The sequence below is a fragment of the Canis aureus genome, chromosome 8, assembly GCF_053574225.1.
Source record: "Canis aureus isolate CA01 chromosome 8, VMU_Caureus_v.1.0, whole genome shotgun sequence".
NCBI lineage: Eukaryota > Metazoa > Chordata > Mammalia > Carnivora > Canidae > Canis > Canis aureus.
The window spans coordinates 61903368-61927449 of record NC_135618.1 but is presented as its reverse complement, the minus strand read 5'-3'; the positions used below and the strand labels follow the sequence as shown (position 1 = coordinate 61927449).

Sequence of the window (24082 nt, the reverse complement as noted above, 5' to 3'; positions counted from 1 at the left end):
TGTGTGTGTGTGTGTGTGTGTGTGTGTGTGTGTGTGTGTGGCTGGCGGCTCCAAGACCTGGCTCGAGTGGGGCCCTGCAGTGTTCATCTTGTTTCTGGCTTCCTCCCATCAGCATGCTGTCTGTGCTTGTCCACCCCTGTTGGACTGCGTGTCCGTGCTTCATGCTTTCTTACCATTCCTGTGATGTGGATGCACCACCACTTTGTCCTCATCCATCCGTGGACACCTGGGTTGCTTCCACCTCTTGGCTGCCGTGAACACAGGTGTGCAAGTCTCTTGAGTCTTTGGGGTAGACTCGGGAGCAGGACCGCTGGGTCACCAGGTGATTCTATGTTTGACAGGTTGGGGAACCTTCAGGCTGTGTTCCTTAAGTGGCTCTGCACTCGGCCACAAGCCAGGAGGACCCTCATGCCTGCCCATCCTGCCCACTCCATGTATAGGGGCCTGGGGAGTGGCTGCCCTCACCTCCTCCCCTGCAGCGGAGGCCCAGCCACCTGTGTTTGCCATGCTGGGGGAGACTCAGTAGGCTGAGATGGCCCCAGAGTGGACTTGGAGCTGCCAGGTTGGCAGGGTGTGTAAGCTGGGCCTGAGTTCCAGATGCCTCTCCTCTAAGGTGGGGGATGGGGTGGAGGTGGGGTGAAATGGCCCCACCCTCCTTGCTGTGGCCAGCTTTGGACTCCAGCTGTTGAGTCACTGCTGCTCTGGGCCAGGTGCCTGCCAGTAGGTGGGTGACCTCTGCCCTTATTCCCCACACCTGTGAGCTGGCTGCAAGGAGGCTGTCAGGGCCCAGGGTGGCCGGGGGGCAGGGGCTGGACTTTGTCATCTGCCCCGCTCTCTGCTGCTGTCTGTGTCCCTGCCAGGTCCAGGGCAGTGGCTGACACTGGATCTCTCCCCTTCTTTTTATTGTATTAAAATACACATAACATAAAACTCACAGTCTTGACCATTTGTGTGTGTCCAGTTCAGGGGCATTAAATGCCTTCCCATTTCTGTGCAGCCATCACCACCAGCTGTCTCCAGAACTTTCCATCTGTTCTGACTAGAACTCTGTCCCCACTAAACACTGCTGGCCTCCACCCCCAGCTCCTCCCTGTGGGTCTGCCACTGGGTCCCTCGTAGAAGTGGGGTCCTCCGTCACTCATCTTGTGTCCAGCTGACTTCCCTCAGGCTCCATCCATGTGGTGGCATGTTGCAAAATTTCCTTCCTTTTTAAAATGGAGGTGCAGTTCACATAGAGCATTGTATCTGTGTCAGGTGCACAACGAAATGATCCAGTATCTGTGTGTGTCGTGATCACAGTGAGACTCGTGAACAATTGTTCTCCACACAGAGTTACAACTTTTTTCTTGTGTTGAGAAATTCTAACATCTACTCTCTTAGCAACTTTCAAATATACAACACAGTGTTATTAACTGTGGTCACCCTGCTGTAGGTTACGTCCCGACCAATTTATCTTAGAGCTGCAAGTTTGCACCCCTGACCTCCATCACCCTGTCACCCAACCCAATGGCAGCCACCAGCCTGTTCCCTGTGTATGGGAGTTCAGGGTTTTTTTTTTTTTCTCAGATTCCACTTATGGTATTTATCTTTTTCTTTCTGACTGATTTCACTTAGCACAATGCCCTCAAAGTCCATGCATATTGTCACAAATGACAAGGTTTTCCTCTTTTTTATGGCGGAACAGTATTCCAATGTGTATGTAAACACAGCATCTTCTGTGTCCGCTCGTCCATCTGGGGACACCAGGCTGCTTCCATGTCTTCTCCAGTGAATGATGCTGAAGTGAACATGGGTGTGGGGCAGCCCTGGTGGCGCAGCGGTTTAGCGCCGCCTGCAGCCTGGGGTGTGATCCTGGAGACCCGGGATCGAGTCCCACATCGGGTTCCCTGCATGGAGCCTGCTTCTCCCTCTGCCTGTGTCTCTGCCTCTCTCTCTCTCTCTCTCTCTGTCTCTATGAATAAATAAATAAAATCTTTTAAAAAAATTGTTTTAAAAAAAAAGAGAACATGGGTGTGTAGACATCTTTTCCAGTTAGTATCTTTGTTTCTTTTAGGCGAATACAAAGAAGTGGAGTTGCTGGGTCTTACCATAGTTCTGTTTTTGATTTTTTTAAGGAACCTCCATACCGTGTTCCGCAGTGGCTGCCCCAATTTGCATCCTACCAGCGGCACACCAGGGTTCCCGTTTCTGCACATCCTTGCCAATAGGTGTTCCTTCTTGTTGTTTAGACAGTGGCCATTCTGACAGGTGTGAGGTCCTGATGTGCACCTTCTCATGGACCTCCTGGCCACCTGTGTGTCTCCTTTGGGAAAATGTCTTCTTAGAGCCTCTGCCTAGCGTTTAATTGGATTGTTTGGCGTTTTTGTTATTTTGTGTTGCTACTGAGTCATGTGAGTTCTTTATATATTTTGGATATTAGCCCCCTCCCAGACACATGATTTGTAAATATCTTCTCCCATTCCACAGGCTGCCTTTTCATTTTGTTGATGATGTCCCGGTGCAGAAGCTTTCCAGTTGGATGTGGTCCCATGGGTTTATTTTTGCTTTTGTTGCCTTTGCTTTTCATGTCAAATCAAAGAATCCTCACCAAGATCCTCATCAAGAAGCTTACTGCCTGCATATTCTTCTAGGAGATTTATGGTTTCAGGTCATAGACTCAAGCCTTTAATCCATTTTGAGTTGATTTTTGCGTACAGTGTGAGGAAGCCCAGTTTCTTTTTTTTGCACGAGGCTGTCCTGTTTTCCCAGCACCATTTATTGAATTGACTGTCCTGTTCCCATTGTCTATTCTTGGCTCTTTTATCATAGATTAATTGGCTATGTATAGGTGGGTTTATTCCTGGGCTCTCTACTGCATTCCACTGACCTATGTGTCTGTTTTTATGCCAGTCCCATAGTATTTTGATTACTATAGTTTTGTAATATAGTTTGAAATTGGGAAGTTTGAAGCCACCAACTTTGTTTCCCTTCTCAAAGTTGCTTGGAGTCTTTTGTGATTTTATACAAATTTTAGGATTGTTTGATCTATTTCTGTGGAAAATGCCATTGGAATTTTGATAGGGATTGCATTGAATTGTGGATTGTTTTGGGTAGTATGGCTATTTGAACAGCATTAATTCTTCCAGCCATGAGCATGGACTGTCTTTCCGTTTATTTGTCGTCAATTTCTTTTCTTAAAGTTCTACAATGTTTAGCATATAGGTCTTCAACCCTTGGATTAACTTTTTTATTATTTTTGATGCACCTGTCGGTGGGATTGTTTTCCTAATTGTTCTTTCTCATGGTTTGTTATTTGAGTGGAGAAACAGAACTGCCTTCCGCCCTTTGACTTTGTGTCATGTAACTTCACCAAATTCATTTATCGGTTCTAGCCGCATGTGTGTGTGTCTGTGTCTGTGTAATGTGTGTGGAGAGTCTTTAGGGTTTTCCTACACATAATGTATCATCTGCAAATAGTGACAGTTCTACTACTTCCCTTTTGGTTGAGACACCTTTTATGTTTTTTTCCTACATCATTGCTCTAGCCAGGACTACCAGGACCAGATGGAATAAGGGTGGAGAGAGAGAGGACATCCTTGTCTTGTTCCTGACCGTAGAGGAAAAGCTCTCAGCTTCTCACTGTTGAGTATGATGTGAACTGTGGGCTTGTCCCGTGCAGCTTTTATTGTGTTGAGGTGTGTTCCTTCTGTGCCCACCTTGTTGGGAATGTGTCTCATAAATGGATGTTGAATTTGGCAGATGCTTTTTCTGCATCTATTGAAATCATGTGATTTTTATCTTTCATTTTGTTAGTGGAGTGTATCACACTAACATTGATTTACGGAAGTCACATTGATTCCCCCTGCCCCCCAAGGACGTAGAAGTTTATTGACCACACTGCAAGGGAGCAGCGGGCAGGAGAGCAAAGGAGAGACTACCAGAATTGATTTCTGGACCCAAACTTGCATCCCTGGAGTAAATCCCACTCAATCAGGGTATATAATCCTTTTACCATATTGTTGAATTCACTTGTGAATACGTCATTGAGGACTTCTGCATCTGTGTTCTGTAGGCCTGTGGTTGTGGTGTCCTTGTCTGATTTTACCATCATGGTAGTGCTAGCCTCATAAGAGGAGTTGAAGTGTTCCTTCATCTTCTATTTTTTTGGTATTAATTGGTGCTAATTCTTCCTTAAATGCTGGTAGTATTCACCAGTGGAGCCATCTGGTTCTGGAGGTTTGTTGAAAGGTTGTTGATTATGGATTCAATCTCCTTGCTAATCCATGTGTTCAAATTTTCTACTTTTTTGTGATTCAGTCTTGTATGTTCCTAGGGATTTATTAGCTTCTTGTTCAATTTGTGGAATGTAATTATTCCTAATACTATCTTAGGATCTTCAGTGTTTCCATGGTATCACTTGTATGTCTCCTCTTTCATTCCTGACTTTATTTGAGTCCTCTCTCTCTTTTTCTTGACAAGTGTAGCTAAAGGTTTGTCAGTTTTGTCTTTTCCAAAAAAACAGCTCTTCATTTCATTGATCTTTCTGTTATCTTTTTGTCCCCCCCCCCACTCTCTTTTTTTGAGAGAGTGCATGCAAGTGGGGGGAGCAGAGGGAGAGAGGGATAGAGACAGAGAGACAGAGAGAGTCTCAAGCAGACTCCCCACTGAGCATGGAGCCCGACCTGGGGCTGGATCTTACGATCCCGAGATCATGACCTGAGCCGAAAACAAACCAAGAGCCAGATGCTTAGCTAACTGTGCCCCCTGGGCACCCGGGGCTTCATCTGTTCCTCTCTCTAGTTCCTTGAGGTGCAGAGTGAGGTTGTTTATCACAGACCTTTCTCATTTCTCCAGGCAGGTGCTTACCTGCCTGTGGACTCCCCCCTCACAACAGTTATTGCTAGACTCTCTGAGTTTCCATGTGTTGCATTCTATTTTCATTTGCCTCAGTTATTTTTTTCATTTCTCCCTTGGCCCACTGCTTATGCAGTAGCATGTTGTTGAATCTTCACACGTGTGTGAATTTTCCAGTTTTCTTGTAATGGATTTCTAGTTTCATGCCATTGTGGTCAGAAGAGACTTCATGTGATTTCAATCTTAAATTTATTAAGACTTGTTTTGTGACCCAATGTGTGACCTGTGGTCTTAGGTTTAGGTCCTTGGTCCATTTTGAGTAAATTTTTGTGTATGCCGTTGGGTGAGGGTCCAATTTCATTCTTTTACATGTGGGTGTCCCATCTTCCCAGGATCATTTGTTGAAAAACCTATCTTTTCCTCACTGAATGGTCTTAGCACTCTTGTCAAAATCATCTGAGCATATGTGCAAAGGTTTATTTCCTGGCACTCTATTCTGTTCCTGGTCTAAATGTCTGTTTATATCAGTACCTCACTGTTTGGATGACCGCAGCTTTGTATTCAATGTTGAATCACGAGATGTGAGTCCTCCAGCTATGTTGTTCTTTTTTGAGATTATTTTGACTCTTCAGGGGCCCTTGAGATTCCATATGAATTTTAGGATGGGCTTTTCATTCTGCAAAATATGTCATTGGTATTTTGATAGGGATTGCATTGAGTCTGTAGATTGACTTTGAGTAATATTGACATGTTGACAGTATCAAGTCTTCCAACCCATAACGTGGGATATGTTTCCATATATTTATGTCTTAATTTCTGTCCACGATATTTTATAGTTTTCATCAAGTTTTTTTTAACCTAGTTAGTTATTTCTTTTTTTTCTAGTTATTTCTTAAATATTTTGTTTTTGATGGATGCTATTGTAAATTGATTTGTTCTTGCAATTTACTTTCAGATTGCTCATTATGTATAAAAATGAAACTTACTGCAGCCCCTGGTTGGATCAATTCATTTATTCTAACAGCTCTTTCATGGAGTCTTTAGGGTTTTCTGCATATGAGACCATCTCATATGCAAACAGATCATTTTACTTCTTCCTTTCCACTGTAGATGCCTCTTCCTCCGTTCTCATGCCTGATTGCTTTGGCCAGAGTTTCCAGTACTGGGTGCGCTGGAGGTGGTGAGAGGAGGCACCATCCCCTTGTTCCTACTCACCACTGAGGATTACATTTGCCGTAAGGTTTTCAGAGACGGCGGTGACTGTGTGGAGGCGGTTCCTCCTGTTCCTGGTTTGTTGAGTGCTTTTATGGGAGCGTTGGGTGTAGTCAAGTGCTCTTCCTGCATCAGCTGAGATAGATGATCGTGCGGGCTTCCCCTGGTTGTGACGTGGTGCATCACTCTGGCAGGTGTTCACAGGGAGCCCTCTGTGCACTCCACAGACAAAGCCCCTTGGTGTGGTGCATCGTCCTTCACATGCTGCCGAGCCCTGTTCTCCAGTTGCCTGCTGAAGGTGTTGGCATCCGTGTTCACAGGGGATACTGGTCTGTGGTTTTCTCGTAGTATCTTTGGGGTTATGCTGGCCCCATAGGATGAGTTGGGAGGTGCTCCCTCCTCCTCAGTTCTCTTGCAAAGCTTGAAGAGGATTGGTGTTGGTTATTAAATGTGGAGTAGAATTCACCAGTAAAGCCATCAGGGCCAGGGCTTTTCCTGGTTGGGAATTTCCAACACCTGATCCCATCTCCTTCCTCGTTCATAGGCCCCTTCAGATGGTCCACGTCTTAGAATTCTTTAGCTACTTGGGTTCCCAGATATTCCAAATGAATTTTGTCAAATATGTGTTATGCATCAACTGAGATGATCACGTGGTTTGTTCTTCCTTCATTCTGTTGCGATATATTACACTCATCCATTCCCATGTTGAACATCCCTTGCATTTCAGGGATAAATCTCACTTTGTCATGGTGTATGTTCCTTAATATGCTGCTGAACTCTGTGTGCTAGTATTTTCTTGAGGGTTTTTTTTAAAAAGATTTTATTTGAGAGAAAGCACATGAGCAGGGGGAGGAGCAGAGAGAGGGAGACATGCTGACTCCCTGTCAAGACCTGAGCCAAAGGCAGACGCTTAGCAGACAGAGCCACACAGGTGTCCCCTAGCCACACTTTAAATACTTGGTTGTCAAGGGCCATTTCTATCACTGCAGAAAGTTCTATCAGACGGTGCTATGTGAGATCTGACAGGAGGGGGAATTCAGTACTTCACAAATCAGGACACAGCAGCAGCTCAGCTGAAAGCTCTCACATTTATTACTGAACCGACCTACCAGTATAGAGGCATAGTAACAGAGAGAATCATTCCCTTGATAAGACATGTCTACTGGCCAGGTAGGAAGGATGTTTCCATGGAAATGATTCTGTTTCTTGAGGATTTTTGCATCTGTGTTCACAAGGGATACTGGTCTGTGGCTGTCTTGTATTTCTGTCTGGCTTTGGTATCCAGGTTATGCTGGGTGAAATACAGAACACCGCACAGAAAGAGTTGGGAGGCGCTCCCTCCTCCTCAGTTCTCTTGCATAACTTGGAGGGGATTGGTGTTGGTCATTAAAGGTGGAGAATTCACCAGTAAAGCCAGCAGGGCCAAGGCTTTTCTTGGTTTGGGAATTTCCGATGTCTGATCCCATCTCCTTCCTCGTTCATAGGCCTCTTCAGATGGTCCACGTCTTCGTGATTTAGTCTCGGTGGGTTTTCTCTTTCCGGGAATTTGCCCACTTCATCTAGGTCACCCCGTTGTTGGCGTACAGTTGTTCACGGAACCCTCTCCTAGACCTTTTTAGTTCTGGGAGTGGCGTCCCCGACTTTGTGTCTGATTCTAGTGACTTGAGTCTATTTCTTAGTCCATCCAGCTCGAGGACTGCCGATCCATCAATCTTTTTGAAGAACCGACTTCTGGTTTCATTTCTTTTCTCTAGTGGTTCTCTTTTCTTTATTTCATTGATCTCTGCTCCAGTGTTTATGATTTCTTCCCTTCTGCCAGCTTTGGGTTTAGTTTGTTCAGTTTCTCGTCTAGCTCCTTCAGTTGTAGATAGGTTGTTGGTTTGACATCCTTTCCTTCTGGATTTTAACGCCAGCACGTATAGTTACAGATTTCCCTGTTAGCAGCACCGTGGCTACACCCCGTGTTCTGGCGTGGCGTTCTGTTTTCCTTCATCGAATTTCATTTCATTTCTAATTTCCCTGGTGATTTCCTCTTTGGTTTCCACTGGTTGTTTAAAAGTGTGTTAAATTTCCGTGATGTTGTGAATGTTTGTTTTTTGTTGACTTCTAACTCCATCCTGTTGTGGCCAGAGAGGATATTTTGTATGTAGCCTACCTTTTAAAATCTATGAAGACTTACCTGAGGCCTCACGTGTGGTCGATCCCATACGACAGTACAACGTCCAGTGGGCACCGGGGAGGAACGCGTGTGCCATCCTAATTGGGTGGGCCGTCTGGTTGGACGGGGTTGGTTGCTGGGGCAAGTCCTCCGTGTCCTTACTCCTGTCCGTGTTTCTGTGCATCACTCTGAGTGCAGCATCACTGTCTCCAGCTGTTATCCTAGGCTGGCTAGTCCCTTCAGTTCTGTGGGGTTTTGCTTCTTACGTTTTAATGGTCTGTGCTCAGGTGCGTAAATGCTTGTAATTGTTAGATCTTCCTGCTGTATTGAGGGTTTTACTCACATGTACTGTCCTTCCTCGTCCCTTGTGACCTTTTCCTGACTTAGTCTGTTTGTGTGATGTTGGTGAAACCAGCTGTCTCCTGGGGACTGTCTGCACGTAACGTGTGTTCCCATCGTTGACTCTCAACCTGCTGTGTCTTTAGATCTCACCTGAGTCTCTCGTAGACAGCCAGTGGTCGCAGCACGTGTTTTTATCCATCCTGCCGTTCTCTGTGTTGACTGGAGAGGCTCTTTCGTTTACCTTTAAAGGGAACGCTGGTGAGGAGGGGCTTCCTCCTGTCCTGTGCGTTTTGTGTTGTGTGTGGCCTACGGCTTTTTTCTCCCTTGTTTCCTGCATTCCTGTCTCCTTCTGTGTTTAGTTTTTTAGTGAAATGTTTAAATTCCCTCCTAATTCCTTTTGTGTATATTCTATAGCTCTTTTCTTTGTGGTTGCCATGGGGATTACATTTAGCATACTAAATTTATAACCTTCTAAATCGATTTTATAGTTTACCTTGAGTAACACACAAAAACCTTCTCCTTCACAGCTGTGTGTACAACACCTTTTTGGTTGTCGATGTCAAAGTATTACATCTTTACACTGTGCCCCAAGACATAAATAATCATTCATTCATTCATTTTTTAAAAAATAATCTCTCTACCAAACCAAAATCAAGGGTCACATGCCTCTCCAACTGAGCCAGCCATGTGCCCCCATAGATAATTATTTTAAATGCATCAGCCTCTTAAATTATGTAGAAAACAAGATTTGGAGTTAAATACTAAAGTTATAGTCATACTAAGTTTTACATTAATAATATTTTTCATCAAATGAATTAGTCTCTTAATTCATGTAGAAAACCGCTGTTTTAATGCCATCTAATGCCTTCTAACTATTATTCTAATAACAATAGCTTTTAGTTGCTGTGTATTTACATTTCCTGAGATCTTCCTTTCTCTGTATGGCTTTGTGGTGCTACAGCTCTGGTCGCAAACTCCCTGGACTTCTGTTTATCTGGGAACATCTTGCTTTCTCCCTCACCTTTGAAGGACAGTTTTGCCAAAAATAGGATTCCTGGTTGACAGTTGGTTTTTGTTTTTTGTTTTTTTAAAGATTTATTTATTTATGATAGACATGGAGAGAGAGAGAGAGGCAGAGAGAGAAGCAGGCTCCATGCACCGGGAGCCCGACGTGGGACTCGATCCCGGGTCTCCAGGATCGCGCCCTGGGCCAAAGGCAGGCGCCAAACCGCTGCGCCACCCAGGGATCCCCCATGGTTTTTGTTTTTGTTTTTCTTCTCTGAGCACTTTGCACATATTAGCCACTGTTTTCTGCCTCTGAAGTTTCTGATGAGAAATCTTTTCATCTATTTGAAGGTATCTTGTAAGTGACGCATGGCTTTCCTCCTGCTGCCTTCAGATCCTTGGGTCTGGGTTTTGGATGTTGTACTGTAGTGTGTCTCAGTGTGGCCTCTTGGGAGTTCATGGAGCCTCATGGATGTTTGCACTCATGTCTCCTCACCCCGTGATTTCTTCAGATCTCCCTGCTCTTTTCTCTCCTTCTGTGTCTCCCACGTACAACCCTCAGTCCCTTAGATTCTGTTCACTTTTCTTCCATCTTCTTCTCTGTCTGTTCCTTGGCTTCCATAACTTCCACTGTCCTGTCCTCCTGGCTGCCCAGATCTGCCTTTGCATCCCTAGAAGTTTCCTTCTAGTTTCTTTGTAGATTTTCTGTCTTTATTCCTATTTCCCTTTGTCTGTACATTGTTTTCTTGACTTTCTTCACATATGCCATTTGTTCTTCAAGCACATTTAAAATTTTTTTTTCTGACATCTGTGTAATATATCTGCTACTAAATCCTTGTCAGGGACAGATTCTGTTCATCTGTTCCTTTGAATGGGTCATGCTTTTCTGTTTCTCTGTGTGCATCATGATTGTTTTGGTTGGACATTTGAAACTAGTAATGTGGGAACTTGGAAATCAGATTCTCCCCTCTCCTTGGGGCTTGCTGGGCTTAGTCATTGTTTTTGTTTATTATTTTTGTTTTGTTTTGATTGTTGTAGGCTCTCTGCCAAGGATCAGTCTGAGGTGTAAACTTTTTTAAAAAGATTTTATGTAGTTGAGAGAGTGCATGAGAGAGCATAAATGGGAGCAGGTGAGGGGCAGAGGCAGAGGGAGAAGCAGACTCCCCACTGAGCAGGGAGCCCAATGTGGGGCTCGATCCCAGGACCCCAGAATCATGACCTGAGCCAAAAGTAAACGCTTAACCGACTGAGCCACCCAGGAGCCCCCTGAGGTGTAAACTTAATGTCTTCTTGGGTGTTTTTTTTCTTTTTTAAAAATGATTTTATTTATTTATTTTAGAGCAAGAGTACATGAGCAGGAGGGGCAGAGGGAGACAGAATTTGAAGCAGACTCTGCACTGAGTGTGGAGCCCAGTATGGGGCTCAATCCCATACCCTGAGCCAAAATCAAGAGTTGGACACTCAACCAACTGAGCTGCCCAGGCATCCCTTCTCAGGTCTTTTCTAAACTTTTCTGGGGTAATTTGTGGTCACTTGTAAATTTTTCCTGTACATGCAGCTGTTTTGAAAGTCCCAGGCTTTACTGTCTGGCTTCCCAGGGTGGGGGCCTTAGGCCTTTAAATCCTTGGAAGGCACTTGAGTTGGAGGGAGTGGCTGCCCACCTCCTGCTTCAGAGGAGCCATCGATGAACAGAGTACAAGGATGCCTGAGTGGCTCAGTGGTTGAGAGTCTGCCTTCAGCTCAGGGTGTGATCCTGGGGATCTAGGATTGATTCCCACATCGGGCTACCCAGGGGGAGCCTATTGCTCCCTCTGCCTGTGTCTCTGCCTCTCTCTCTGTATCTCTCATGAATAAATAAATAAATAAAATATTTTTTTAAAAATGAGCAGAGTACAGACCCCGTATCTGGAGGTCAGGCCCTTGTTGCCCACCCTCGCTCTTGAGCACTATGTGCAGTTGCTCCAAGAACACTGCACAAGTGCCTGCCCAGGGCCAGAGGTCCAGAAGGCCAGTTGCTCCTGTGCCAGGAGCTGATGTTGACCACATTTAACTCAGCTTACCATCCAGACCTTCCCCTGATCCCAAATTAACTCATGTTCCTTCTAGATGATCCTATGTCTTCTCTAGAACATTTAGCTCCTCAGGCACAGGCTTTAATGGAGGGATGGGCTCTACACGGTGTGACGGGGCAGGCAGTGAAGATACAGGCAACGTGGAAAGGCACAGGAGGTGGATTGGTGGCCCCCAGCATCAGGGCAGGCAGTGGGTGGGCGCTGGTATTGAGGTGGTGAGTGTGGCATCACTGGCAGTGACCACGGTTAGGGTGTGGTCCTGGGGTATGGTAAGGTCTGGGGTTCCCTGAGCATGAGGCGGTCACCAGAACAGGACATGGAGACAGGTGAGTAAGAAGTTGGGGTGCTGGTGCTGGGGTTATCCAGAATTAATCCTCGGAGCACCCAGAAGAGGGGTGGGTATAGCAGGCACAATGGCCCCTGTCACTGTGAGCTGTGTGCTTCCTGTGGTCAGAGGAGAAGCAAGGAGGTGAGTGTGTCCGGAGCAGAGAGTAGGGGACAGTCTCACGCCACCATGGCACATGCAGGGCTTGTTGCCCGCTGTAATGGAGGGTCCTGGGCTGACAGGTGAGGTGGTTGCCAGGAGACCATTAGAGGGCTTTGGAGTTGTCCAAACAAGAGGTGACAGTGGTGCGCTCTAGGACGCTGGCAGTTGTGTGGTGGGAAGTGGTCAAATCATGGATATATTTTGAACTTTGGGGAACAGGACATGCTGGCACATGAGGTATGAGTTGCAGGACCGGGAGAGATGAGGACACTGGTTTTGAGCTGAGGCTGTGGGAAGAAGGGTGGAGACCAGGAACTGGCATGAGGGGTGACGATTGAGAAATCGCCATGACTCTGAGTGGGCACTCAAGCTTGGGGCCGGGGAACATTCTAGAGAAAGAGGCTGGAGGTAGACACCAGGAAGCCAATGTACAAACTGGCAATGTACACAGTTTTCTTTTTCTGTTTTTTTCTTCACTGAGGTGAAATTCACATAACATAAAATTGACCACTAAAAGCAAACAGTTCAATGGGATCCCCGGGTGGCTCAGCAGTTAAGTGCCTGCCTTCGGCCCAGGGCGTGATCCTGGAGTCCTGGGATTGAGTCCCGCATCGGGCTTCCTGCGTGGGGGCTGCTTTTCCCTCTGCCTGTGTCTCTGCCTCTGTCTCTGTGTTTCTCAGGAATGAATAAATAAAATCTTCAATAAATAAATAAATAAAAGCGAACAGTTCAGTGGCATTTAGAACATTCCAGTGTTGTGTAACCACCACGTCCACTTGGCTCCCAAGTACGGTTTTCACAACCAGGAGACGAGATGAGATGCAAGGGAGGTGTCCAGAGCCTGGCGGTGGGCAGGCCGGCCGCATGCTGCCCAGCCCAGGACGGTGGAGCACCTCGCCGGCCCGCGGAGTGTGCCCCCGGGGGCTGGTGAGTGGCGGGGATGCTAGGGTGGACACGCGGGGTCAGGAGAAGGACTCTGAAATCGGGCAGCATGGGTGCTGAAGGGGGTGGTCCCAGGGTGGGAAGGGAATGTGCCAGAAGGAGACCCCTGGGCCAGGCAGGAGGGGAGGGTCTGAAGGGACGGCTGGGTCCCCCACTGAAGGGGAGAGAGGGGAAGATTCGCGCCCCACGCCGCCAGGAGCTCACTCACTGCCTGCTCTGTAGCTGGCCACCACTTCGGGGAATCCACTCGGCATGCAGAGGCAAACGTGCCCACCGCCCCGGAGCTGCTCTGGGGGCAGGGAGACAGGACCAGGCAAGCAGACAGAGCAGAGCGAGTTGGGAGGGTTCCGGCAGCAGGGGGCTGTGGGGGTGCTGGCAGCCCCCCGCCCGCACCCATGCCCCCCTCACTCCTGGGCCTCAGTGTGCAAGGGACAGGTTCTCCGGAGCCGGCTGCAGGGCTCTGCCAAGACCCCTGGTTCTGGCTCCCTGCATAGGCGGTGCTCTCCTCCCCTGCTGGACTTTGCTTGGGGGTGATGCCACCTGCCCCGTCCTGCCGCGCCCTGCCCCCTGTCTCACCTGGACAGATGCCTCATTTCTGCTCCAGGAAATGGTGAGGGGCTGAGTCACCTGCAGGCTCCCTGGGAGAAGGCAGGGCAGAGCAGGGGCAAACAGAGGGCAGGGACAACCCTGGGAGGTGGGGTGGGGGTACTGGGAGGAGCCGTGAGAGAGCTGGCAGCCTGGGGCAGAGTCTGTGCACAGAGGGCGCGGCTGGCACCTGGAGGCTGGCACTGGAGGTGTGCCGGTGCTGATGTGGGTTGGGCAGGAGTGGAGCTCCTCACTCAGGCCTGGCTGCTCTCTACAGCCCTCTCTTCTAGGTGCAGGGCCTCCATCTGCTCCCCCAGACCAGCACATGCCCTGGGGTGCAGTGTTGCACAGAGCACCTCGTGGTCTGTGCTGGGGGACACGGGCCCTGGAGGCCCACTCCAGGCTACTGGGCAAGGAGTCTCAGAGTCCCTGGTGCCCGGAGAGAGGACGGCTGGCTGGCTGGCTGGCTGGCTGCTGCTGCTGTGCTCCTTGCCCCATGTGGAAGGGGTGCAGCCAGAACAGGGCCTGGGGTCAGGGGGTCCTGGTGCTGGGGTTCCCCACTTGCTACCCTCCCACCCGAGGGGCTCTGGGCTCGGGAGCATGAGGCTTTTGTGGACATGTAGACTGCTTACGCTGGGTGCCTCTCTCCTGGCTCTGATGTGGGGGTGTGGGCAGACTCCGCTGTGCTCCAGCAGCCTGAGAAGGAGCCCCGAGTCCCATCTGGCCCCCTAATCCTGGGGTGACGTCTCCCCTGGGGACCTCCTGTCAGCCTTTGTCCAGCTCTTCGTAGCCTCCCACCGCATGTGCACATGTAGGATCAGGGTGGCCCTCCTGTGGAGATCTGCCCAAGAGATCTGCAGAGATCTCTTGGAGGGAGGAGGGAGGGGTGAAGAGGAGGCACATTTCAGCAGGAATTCCTGCAGGAGTACTGGGGCTCCTGGAGCAACCCATGGAGCAACCCATGAGGGCCAGTGGGGGACCAGCTTGCTGGTACTCCACCCTCGGGCACTTGCAGGGGGGTGGGGGGTGGGGGTGGGGTGCAGGGGCTCCCTCTCCTGGAGGCTGGAAGTCGTCAACTGTTGTTCAGTCAGTCCCCTCAAGAACTCTACTTCCAGAGGCAAGATCCTTCTTTAAAATCTGGGCTCTTGATTGAACAGCCACCCCAGGCTCAAGGGCAGCATTTCAAGCATGGGGGAACCCTCCAGGGTCTCTGAGTCCTGAGACAGCCAGACCGTGTCCCCAGCCAGCTGATCCCAGGGGGAGGCCCCACGCCTCCATCTTTAGGATCACAGGCACTCGACCCATCAGTGGGTGGCACACTTGCTGGAGCTGCCTTGAGCTACCGTGTGCAGGTGCTTCGGGCAGGCAGGCCAGCCTCTGGGTGGCACTCAGTGACAGTCCTGTCTGGCCACAGAAAGGTGACATTGGAGCCAGATCTTTGCTAGGCAGGTGGCACCCAGACAACCCTGTGGAAATCATCAGCCTGAGATTTGGGGGAACCACACTTTGCACCTCAGGTCCAAGCGTCCCACTGGCTTGATCCAGACATAGCCAGCCTCTGCATGCGCCCCACGCTTCGGCTTCTTGCCTTCCCCCCCTGGTTCCAGCTCAGCCCACCTCCCGCTGGCGCTTCCCCGGCACCACGCACCTGTCCCGGGGCCCTTGCCTTGGCACAGTGCAGGGTTCTTCCCTGTGACGGGGTGAGGGCTCCCCCTCCTCTTCCTCTCCTGGAAGCCTCAGAACCTGAATGTGAACTCAGCCTACTAGTGGGCTTGAAAGGGCACTGGGGTGCCTGTCAGCAGGTGGGAACCAATGACCACTGTGAGCAGTGGTCTCACCTGTGACCCGCCTCCACCCCCGGGACCCCTTTTCTCTCTCCCCTGCCTCTGTTGAACCTGTGGAGGAAAGTAGTTCAGTTCCGGGCCAGTCTGCCATTGTGCGACCTAAGGCAAGTGTCTGACCCCTGCTGGGCCTTATGTGTCTTACTCTGTAGAATTGACCTAATCATAGCATCAGCCTCAGATGGAGCTGTGGGACCAGGTGGGGTAACGTGCTGAGTCCTCAGCCCCAGGGCGTGTGATGAGGCAGGCAGGGTGACCAGGGGGCCTCTGAGGGATGCCCAGGACGCTCCTCCTTCCTTCTCTAAGGCCAGGCCCGTGGACTGGCCTGCGTGGCCCCCAGGAGCCAGCTGGACATAGCTCCTGGAGGAGGGAGCACGCATGTCCTAGAGAAAGCAGGTCCCTGTCCACCCCGCCCAGCAGGACCAGCAGGGTGAAAAGCCCTGGTTTTTCTGCTTCTCTGGGCTCTGGGGTAGGGCTGGGGCCATAGAAACAGCCACTGAATTTTTATTCATTTTTATTGAGGTATGATTTACACACAGTAAGATGCACCCCCGTAGGAGTGCCGGGAGCCAGGCCCCCACTGATGTGCTTCGGATTCCCGTCGGCCTCTTCATGTCACTGAGATGTTAGTGTTCTTGTTACTCTCAGAGGTCCTTTGTGCATTTTGGACACACATCCTGTATCAGAGACACGATTTGCAAAATTTCTCCCGCTGTAACTTGCCTCAACCAGCATCCTTCAAAGAGCAGACCTTTTAAAAAATTCTGATGACGCTAACTTAATTTTTTTTTAGTTTTCTGTGACCAAAAAGGCTTTGCCTCATGCACTCTCACAAAGACTTCTCTTGTTTTCTTTTGGAAGTTTTATAGTTTTGGGTTTTACATTTAGCGTGATGATGCATTTTGAATGACTTTGTTGTAGGTGGTAGGAGGCATGGGCCGAGTTTAGTATTTTTGCAGGTGATGTCCGACTGTTCTGGCACCATGTGCTGAAAGATTATTCTTTCTCTGCTAAGACACCTTTCCACCTTCATCAATAACACGTATGGAAATATTTCTGGGCTCTGTTCTGTGCCAGTGATCTTCTCTTTGTTTTTACGCCAATACTGTGCTGTCTCGATAACTGTAACTTTACAATAAATTCTAAAACCCAGAAGTATTAGTGCTCCATTTTTGTCCTTTTCCAAAGTTGTTTTGGCTATTCTAGGTCCCCTGAATTTGCATCTGAATTTTAGAACTCATTTAACTTACATTTAAAAATCCTCCTGGAGTTCTGATTGGGATGACATTGAGTCTATAGATAAATTTGGAGAGAATTTACATCTTCACGATATCGAGTCTTCCAACCTGAAAGTGGTATCTTTCACTTCATAGTCGCATGGTCTGTAATGCATCTGTCTCAGCGGTATTTTGTAGTGTTCAGTGCATTACTTTGCATTATCGTTTGTCATATTTACCACTGCGTATTTCATTTTTTTATGCAATTATAAATGGTGTTTTTAACTTTTCATTGTAGTAAAATCTATATGACATATAATTCACTATTTTACCCTCTTTCAAGTATAGTTCAGTGACATTTAAAACAGTCGCATTGTTGTACAACAATCTCCAGGATGGAAATGACATTTTTAAATGTTCAATTTCCAACTGCTTTTTGCTGATATATACAAATATAATTAATGTTTGTATATTTATCTTATATCCTGCAGCCTTATTAATTCTAGAAGTGTTTTTCTAGAATCCATCAAATTTTCTAGGTTGATAATCATGTTGTGTATGAATAAAAGAGGTTTTATTTTTCCCTTTCCAATCTGGAAGCTTATTTCTTTTATTGCCTTATTGCACAAACTAGAATCTCCAACTCTGTTTTGAATAGAAGTGATTAGAACAGACATTCCTGTCTTGGTCCTGATTCTAGGGAAAAGCATTCAGTCTTTCTCCATTAGGTATGATGTTAGCTATAGATATTTCATGATGCTGTATATCGAGTTAGCAAAGCACCCCTCTATTCCTAGTTTTCTTTTTTATTTTATTTTATTTTATTTTATTTATTCATGAGAGACACAGAGAGAGAGGCAGAGACATAGGCAGATGGAGAAGCAGGCTCCATGTGGGGAGCCCGACGCAGAACTCAATTCCAGGACCCCGGAATCACACCCTGAGCTGAAGGGAGATGCTCAACCATTGAGCCACCCAGACGTCCTAGTTTTTTACCAGGGTGCTAGATTTTATCACATGCTTCTTCTGAATCTAGTGACAGTTATATGTTTTTTCATTTTTAATCTGTAAATATGGTGAATTACATTGATTTTCAAATGTTAAGCCAGCTTTGCATTCCTGGTGTAAATCACTGGTGGTCATGGTTTTGTCTTCTTTGTAATGTTATTGGGTATGCGCATCTTTTTGTGGATGTGTTTTCACTCCACTTTGGTAAATACTGAGGAGTAGAATTGCTGGTATACAGGAAAAAGATGGTTAATTATGTGAGCAACTGTTTTCCAAAGTGAGTTGAACCAACTTATGCTCCTGCCAGTGGTGTATGAAATTACCAGTTGCTCCATATCGTCATCACTTGGTAATGTTGGTCTTTTGCTTTTCAGCCATTCCAGTGGATGAGTAACAGGGTGCCATCACCAAAGCTTTTTTAAAAGGGTACAAACTGGGCAGCCCCTGTGGCTCAGCGGTTTAGTGCCACCTTCGGCCCAGGGCCTGATCCTGGAGACCCGGGATCGAGTCCCACGTCGGGCTCCCTGCATGGAGCCTGCTTCTCCCTCTGCCTGTGTCTCTGCCTCTCTCTCTCTCTCTCTCTCTCTCTCTCTCTCATGAATAAATAAAATCTTTTTTTAAAAAAAGGTACAAACTTTCTATTCCTCAAGTGATAACTGTGTTGCTCTAGTCTCTGACACACCTGATTTAGCTGGCATTTTTTTTTTTTATAAGTACTCTCTACACCCAATGTGGGGTCAAATTCATGACTCAGATCAAGTCAGTTGCTGTCATGATTGAGCCAGCCTGGTGCCCTGTCCTTACCCTTATGTGAAGGGCTTAGTGTCTCCCTTAGTTCAGACTTCCTAGAGCCCTCCATGGAAGCAGCTGCTTGTGTTCTGTTTGAGGGCATGTGTGTGTGTGTGTGTGTGTGTGTGTGTGTGTGTGTGTGCATACCTCCCACACTCCCACACGCTGGATGGGCAGGCTGGGGCCAAACAGCTTTAAGTTGTACAACAGTAGGTCCTTGTCCCAGCCGCAGGATGGCAGACAAGTTCGTAACCTCTCCTTCAAACTAGGAGCCTTGTTGTCATTTGATCATTAGTGGTGGCAGGATGCTATGCCTTCTGATCACATGCCTTCCTTGCTCTCACATCTGTCTCACCCTTTTCCCTCTAATGCAGGGCCTGGCGAATGTTTTCTTAAAGGACCAGATAGTAAATATTTCAGGCTCTGTTGGCCACACCTCCTCGTCACAACCACTTGACTTTGCCGCTGTATTGCAGAAGCAGCCACAAAGTGTAAATGAGGGGTGTGGCTGTGTGCCAATAAAACTTTATTTACAAAAACAGGCCCAAGGGCTACAGTTTGCCAATCCCCACTGAGGTGTTCTGTAAACAGGTCTTCTAGGCCAGGACAGAGACAGCCTTGTCCCAGAGTCTGTGTATGAGGATGGAGGATGGCTGAGCAGGAGCGTTTGGTGGGCTTTGTTTAGCCAACCTCAGAATTTCCTCACATGTCAGGGAAGGCTGTGAGGAGACAGCCCTGGGCCAGCGGTCCACAGTCAGAGCAGATATTACCAAGTGGTAAAAAGTGAGGTCTCTTCTGCACCCTAGTGACTGTCCCAGTTGGGCTTATTTTGCAAGTGATGGTTACTGTCCCATCTTACACAGGAGGTGGCGAGCCTGGAAGGGGTGCTGCTTGCCCCAGACCATGTGCCTGCCAGGCACTCTACACAGTGGTGGACTAAGCAGCTTTGGTGGAGGTCTCTGGGGAAGACAGAAGCCGGGGGTGGATTGACTGTCCCCTTTCTGCACCTCGGTTTGGTGCTCTCCACCTGTTGCCCGGGGATAGCCTTTCATTGTAGACTGTGTGTCGCCCTCTCCTGCCCCACCAGCCCTCCCTGCACGGTGTAGCCCTCAGCAAATGTTCATTAGTAGAGTCGGGGAGAAAGCCTTGGTGCCCTCTTGGGAAGTAGGGGTTCTGCAGACAGAGGGCTGTTGGGTCATTAATTCATCACAGAACCTGGCCTCTGGTTTTGGCTGGGTTCTGTCCTTGGGAAGCCCACGATGAATGAGACAGACCGAGTCAGGAAGCCCAGCAGCTGCAACAAACAGCTCCGCATCTCAGAGGCCGGGCTTGTTACTGGCTCACAACACAGTGCTGTACACAGGCACCCGTCCCAGCTCTCTGGGACCTCTCTGCTCCAGACAGTGACTCAGGGGCCTCCACCCCTCCACCCTCACCAGAGTCGCCCCACCCCCACCCCCTTGGTCAAGGATGCAGACAAGAAGCACCATGGGCGGGTGGTGGCCGTCAGCCAGGCCTGGCGGGACGTGGGTCCCTCTGATCACGTTCCATAGCCCAGAATCACGGCCATACCGAGCTTCCAGGTGGCTGAGAAGTGTTGCGCCATGTGACCCCGGGGAGGAGGAGAGGCAGGTCATGGTCTCCGCCACAGACCTGTGCTCAGAGGGGCTGAGGAAATTAGCATCCGAACGGGGACGTGAGTGCGTGAGGGTGCCTGGGAAGGCGTGTGGCCTGGGCTGTGTCAGCAGAGCCACACAGCCACTGTGTGATGACTGCCATTACCTGAGCACCCTGTGTGCCAGGCTGTCCCCCCTGCTGTTAGTGGCCTCAGGGTCCTTGATGGTATTCTGTTCACTTTACAGAGGAGAAACAGAGAGAGCAGTGAAGTGATTTTCTTTGGGGCGTACAGCTAGGAAGGGTGGGGAGGGAGTGGGACCCAGCCCCCCAGGCTCGGGTGCGGGTCTGTTCAGCTCTAGAGCACGTCTGATGGGGCTACGGGGTCCTCCCTGGTGAGCAGGAGTGTGGCCACTCAGGTGGACAGGGGCCCGGGTGCTTCTCTGGTGAGTGTGAATGGGTGAGTGAGCCACAGCTCCCCAGTCTGGCTTTGGGAGAAAGCCTGCTGCCCTGCCCTGATGCGATTTCCTACAGAAATCTGCAGCTTGGGCCGCAGTCCATGTCTGCCCACTCCTGCCAGCTCCTCGCTGCTGGGGAGGGGGGCCCTCCTCGCAGGCGGCAGCACCAGAGGACGGTGGCAGGGGTGCAGCCCCGGCCCAGCTGGCGGCTGTGTCTGTGGCCCGTGTGGGTCTTCCCTGCTCACATTCTCTTGGACCAGAGGAGTCGCTCACTTCCTGGTGGGGCAGCATTTTCACAGAGGGAGCAGCTCCTGGGTCCCTAGGACGGTGGGTGTGCCTGGGCATCCAGGAGGGACACCGAGGGTGGGCTGGGGCCGCAGGAGAGCGGGGGTGTGGGGCGGAGGCCTGGCAGGGGGGTGGTACCAGGGGCCTCGGTGTGCCCCCAGGGCAGCAGCCAGGCAGTTTCTAGAGAGGGGCACCAAAATGCAGGGAGAGTGTATTCTGAGAGTAGAGGACACAGGTTGGTTCATGCAAAGCCACGGGCTCTGCTGTTCCCTGCGTCCCCATGATCACGTGTGGGGTCTTCAGTCTGTGTGCTGCCAAGAGCGCTTGGGCTGCAAGGGGTCTGTGGCTCTCTGATCCCCCCTCTGGCCCCCGGGGAGGCACGGAGCTGGTTCCCCAGCTGCCCACTCTGTGGGGTTCCCTGCAGGCCCATCCTGCCTGCTCTGTAGACCCCAGTATGTTGGAGGCCTGGCTTCTGGCTGCAGTCAAGCCCTGCTGCCAAGGCACCTCCCTGGGCCAGTGGAAGGGAGCTCGGGGACGTGGCTGTGGGGGCCGTGCAGACATCTGGGGCCCTGATGTGGGTACAGACCCGGCTGCTAAGAGGGGGCCCAGAGCACGTCAAGCCCTGACCCATTTATATTCTAGGTCTGAGACAGACAGTGCTCGGTAAACAGGCAAAGAAACTGAATGCAAGGACGGCAGAGGGGGTTAGGAACCGAGATGGGCACTGAGGGGGCCCCCAGCTGGCAGCCGGGGAGCCTGTGAGGGTGACCTCTGCACCCAGATGAGTGGAGGAAGGGGACGCCAAATGTGGGGGGCTGGAGCAGCCCAGGAGGAGCTAGGAGAGGTGGTGAGAAGTCCCTGGAGGGTTCCAGAGCAAAAGCTGCTAGGATGCTCTGGCTTCTGGGGCCATGGGGGGAACACGGGGAGCCAGGGTGGACACAGGGGATGTCCAGGAGGATGGGTGGGTGGGCCGGTGGTCTGTCTGCCCCTCTGCTCATAGCTCCTCAGAGTGGGGGTAAGGACCCCCCAGAACCACACTCCGAGGCCTCAGGCTCTCTGGGCCACATCCCTCGCTGACCCTGTGTGGAGCAGTGATGTCTGCTAACCCCAGTACAGGGAGGGGGCAGAGGGCTGGGGCCCCTGGTACTCTCAGGTTCCCCACCAGGAACCTGTGTCTGTGCCTGGGGTCACTGCCCCGTCACCTAGCACCCCAGGCTCACCAGGAGGCCCATCCTGCACCAGGCACCCCCATCCCATAAACACCCATCAAGGGGAGGTTGGAAGTGAGGGCTCAGAGGATCCCCAGCCCCCACGGACAGTCTGCCTGTGGGGCTGGGCACGGGTCCCTCAGGATGATGTAGCTGTTTTTCTCCCGAAACTTCTCTATTCTGGGTGCCACTTAGAAGTGACCTGCCTCCCTCATCTCCACTTCCTCTCTAGACCCTAGAGCAGGTCACACGCCCCACGGGCGCCTCGGGGACAGGGACAGGGATGCTATGAGTGGGGCCTGTCATCACCAGAACCCCTGTGCTCAATTGCTCAGCCCACCACTCCCTGTGTCCCTCTCGGGTCCCGCAACAAGCCGGCCCTTGTCTCCCCATGCAGGCAGGGAGGGAAGCTGGGGACCAAGGCAGGGCGGGTGCCCTCGGGCCACTGCGAGTCTGGGGCAGGGGCCAGCCACCCCCAGGGCCAGGGCTGCTGGGTCCTTGGTCCAGGAACCAGAGGGGCCTGGTGCACCGGCCCCCACACCCACACCTGCCCATTCACACTCATGTGTGCACACCCACACCTGCTCACACACATGTGCACACCCACACCTGCCAACTCACATCTGCACACGCCCTGCAAACACTTCTAGCACAGAGCTTGGGCCTGTGATGAGACCTTTGGTATCTGAGGAGAGGCTCTGGCCTCCCGGCATCTGACTTAAACCAGCCTGATGCAGGAGAAGCTTTACTTACAAGCGGAAGGTGCTTCAGAGACCATCGTCCCTTCTGAGCACTCGCTCTGAGCCTCCCTCCTTCGGCCTCTGGCTCTCACTCAGTTACTAGGATGGGGGGTGCAGAACGCAGACAATCCCGGAGCCACTTCCAGGGCCCAGTATATCGTGTCACGTTCCACTGTGCTCGGTTGCCGTGCATCAATATGAAAAATTGCAAATGGACCAGCTTTTGCAAATGGATTGCAAATGAAAAGTGGGCCGACTTATACCTGGACCTGCTTGCCCAGTTAGGTCAAGCAGCCATCAGCACCCTGCGCGTTGCTGCGTCCACTCATGCACACACGTGTTCCCGTTGCACTTTGAGGGTAAGTGAGACATCAAGGTGTGTCCGAGTGCGTGGGCACGTGGCCAAGCCAACGTCCCTGTCATGATCGAGTGCCATCGTCCAGCACATCTCCCATGGCCATGCGTTGTCCACTTGGGTGTCCGCGGAGCAGCTAGGACATCGGGGATGGGGCTGCTCACCTGTGGCAGGTGGGAGGGACCTCACGTGGGACAGAACCCGTGAGCCTCCGGGATCTCCTTGCCAGCCTCCCTTTGCAGGGATGGGCAGACAGAGGCGAGAGTCCCGGCCCTGCTCCATTCCCTGGGTCGGAGCCTCCCTGAGCAGACATCTGGCCTTTGCCTTCCAGATCCTGATTGGGCTTCCTACACCCTGGGGGTGTTCATCTGTCTCAGCTGCTCCGGAATCCACCGGAATATCCCCCAGGTCAGCAAGGTGAAGTCTGTCCGCCTGGATGCCTGGGAGGAGGCCCAAGTGGAGGTATGGGCCTGCGAGGGGGTGGGGTGGGGGTGGCCGTGGGTGGGAGGATCCCCTGTAGTCCTGCTGCCACCTGGGTGTCCTGGGCCTGGCCCCCCGGTCAGACACCCTGAAGGTCCCTTTACCCTTGCTCCAGACTCCTGACTGGGACTAACACTGCAAGGTGAGGGGGGGGGAGTTGGGAGGGATAGGGTAGGGGAGCGGGAGGGGGCAGGGGGTGAGGGCAGGGGGAAGACAGGGTTTGTAGGAGGGGTGGGGAGAGAGGCAGGAGGGATGGGATGGGGAGGGGGGATGGGTGAGGGTGAGAGGGCAGAGGGTGGGGCCGGGGGCCAGGCGGGGTCAAAAGGACCTTTGTGTCCTGTGCCCTTGGCCTCCAGTTTGCCTGTTGGAAGCGCACATCTCAGCAGTCTTTGGTGTGTTTAGGGGCCAATGACACCAAAGTCACTTTTAGGACATTTCCACCTGGGAGAGA

The 24082-nt window shown here is 50.6% G+C and overlaps 1 protein-coding gene and 1 long non-coding RNA gene across 2 annotated transcripts in view; one reads left to right on the top strand and one right to left on the bottom strand.

Annotated features, from left to right (window-relative positions):
- Positions 1-24082, top strand: part of LOC144319226 (arf-GAP with dual PH domain-containing protein 1-like) — a 62352-nt gene that overhangs the window by 4135 nt on the left and 34135 nt on the right. Inside the window, exon 2 of the mRNA XM_077907082.1 lies at positions 23483-23613. Coding sequence (XP_077763208.1) covers positions 23483-23613 — 131 coding nt within the window. The remainder of the gene's footprint in view (positions 1-23482; positions 23614-24082) is intronic.
- On the bottom strand, positions 12843-13692 carry LOC144319433 (uncharacterized). Its single transcript, XR_013385251.1, has 2 exons — positions 13628-13692; positions 12843-13340 (listed from the first exon to the last, which is right to left on the bottom strand). It is a non-coding gene; the product is annotated as an uncharacterized LOC144319433 (long non-coding RNA).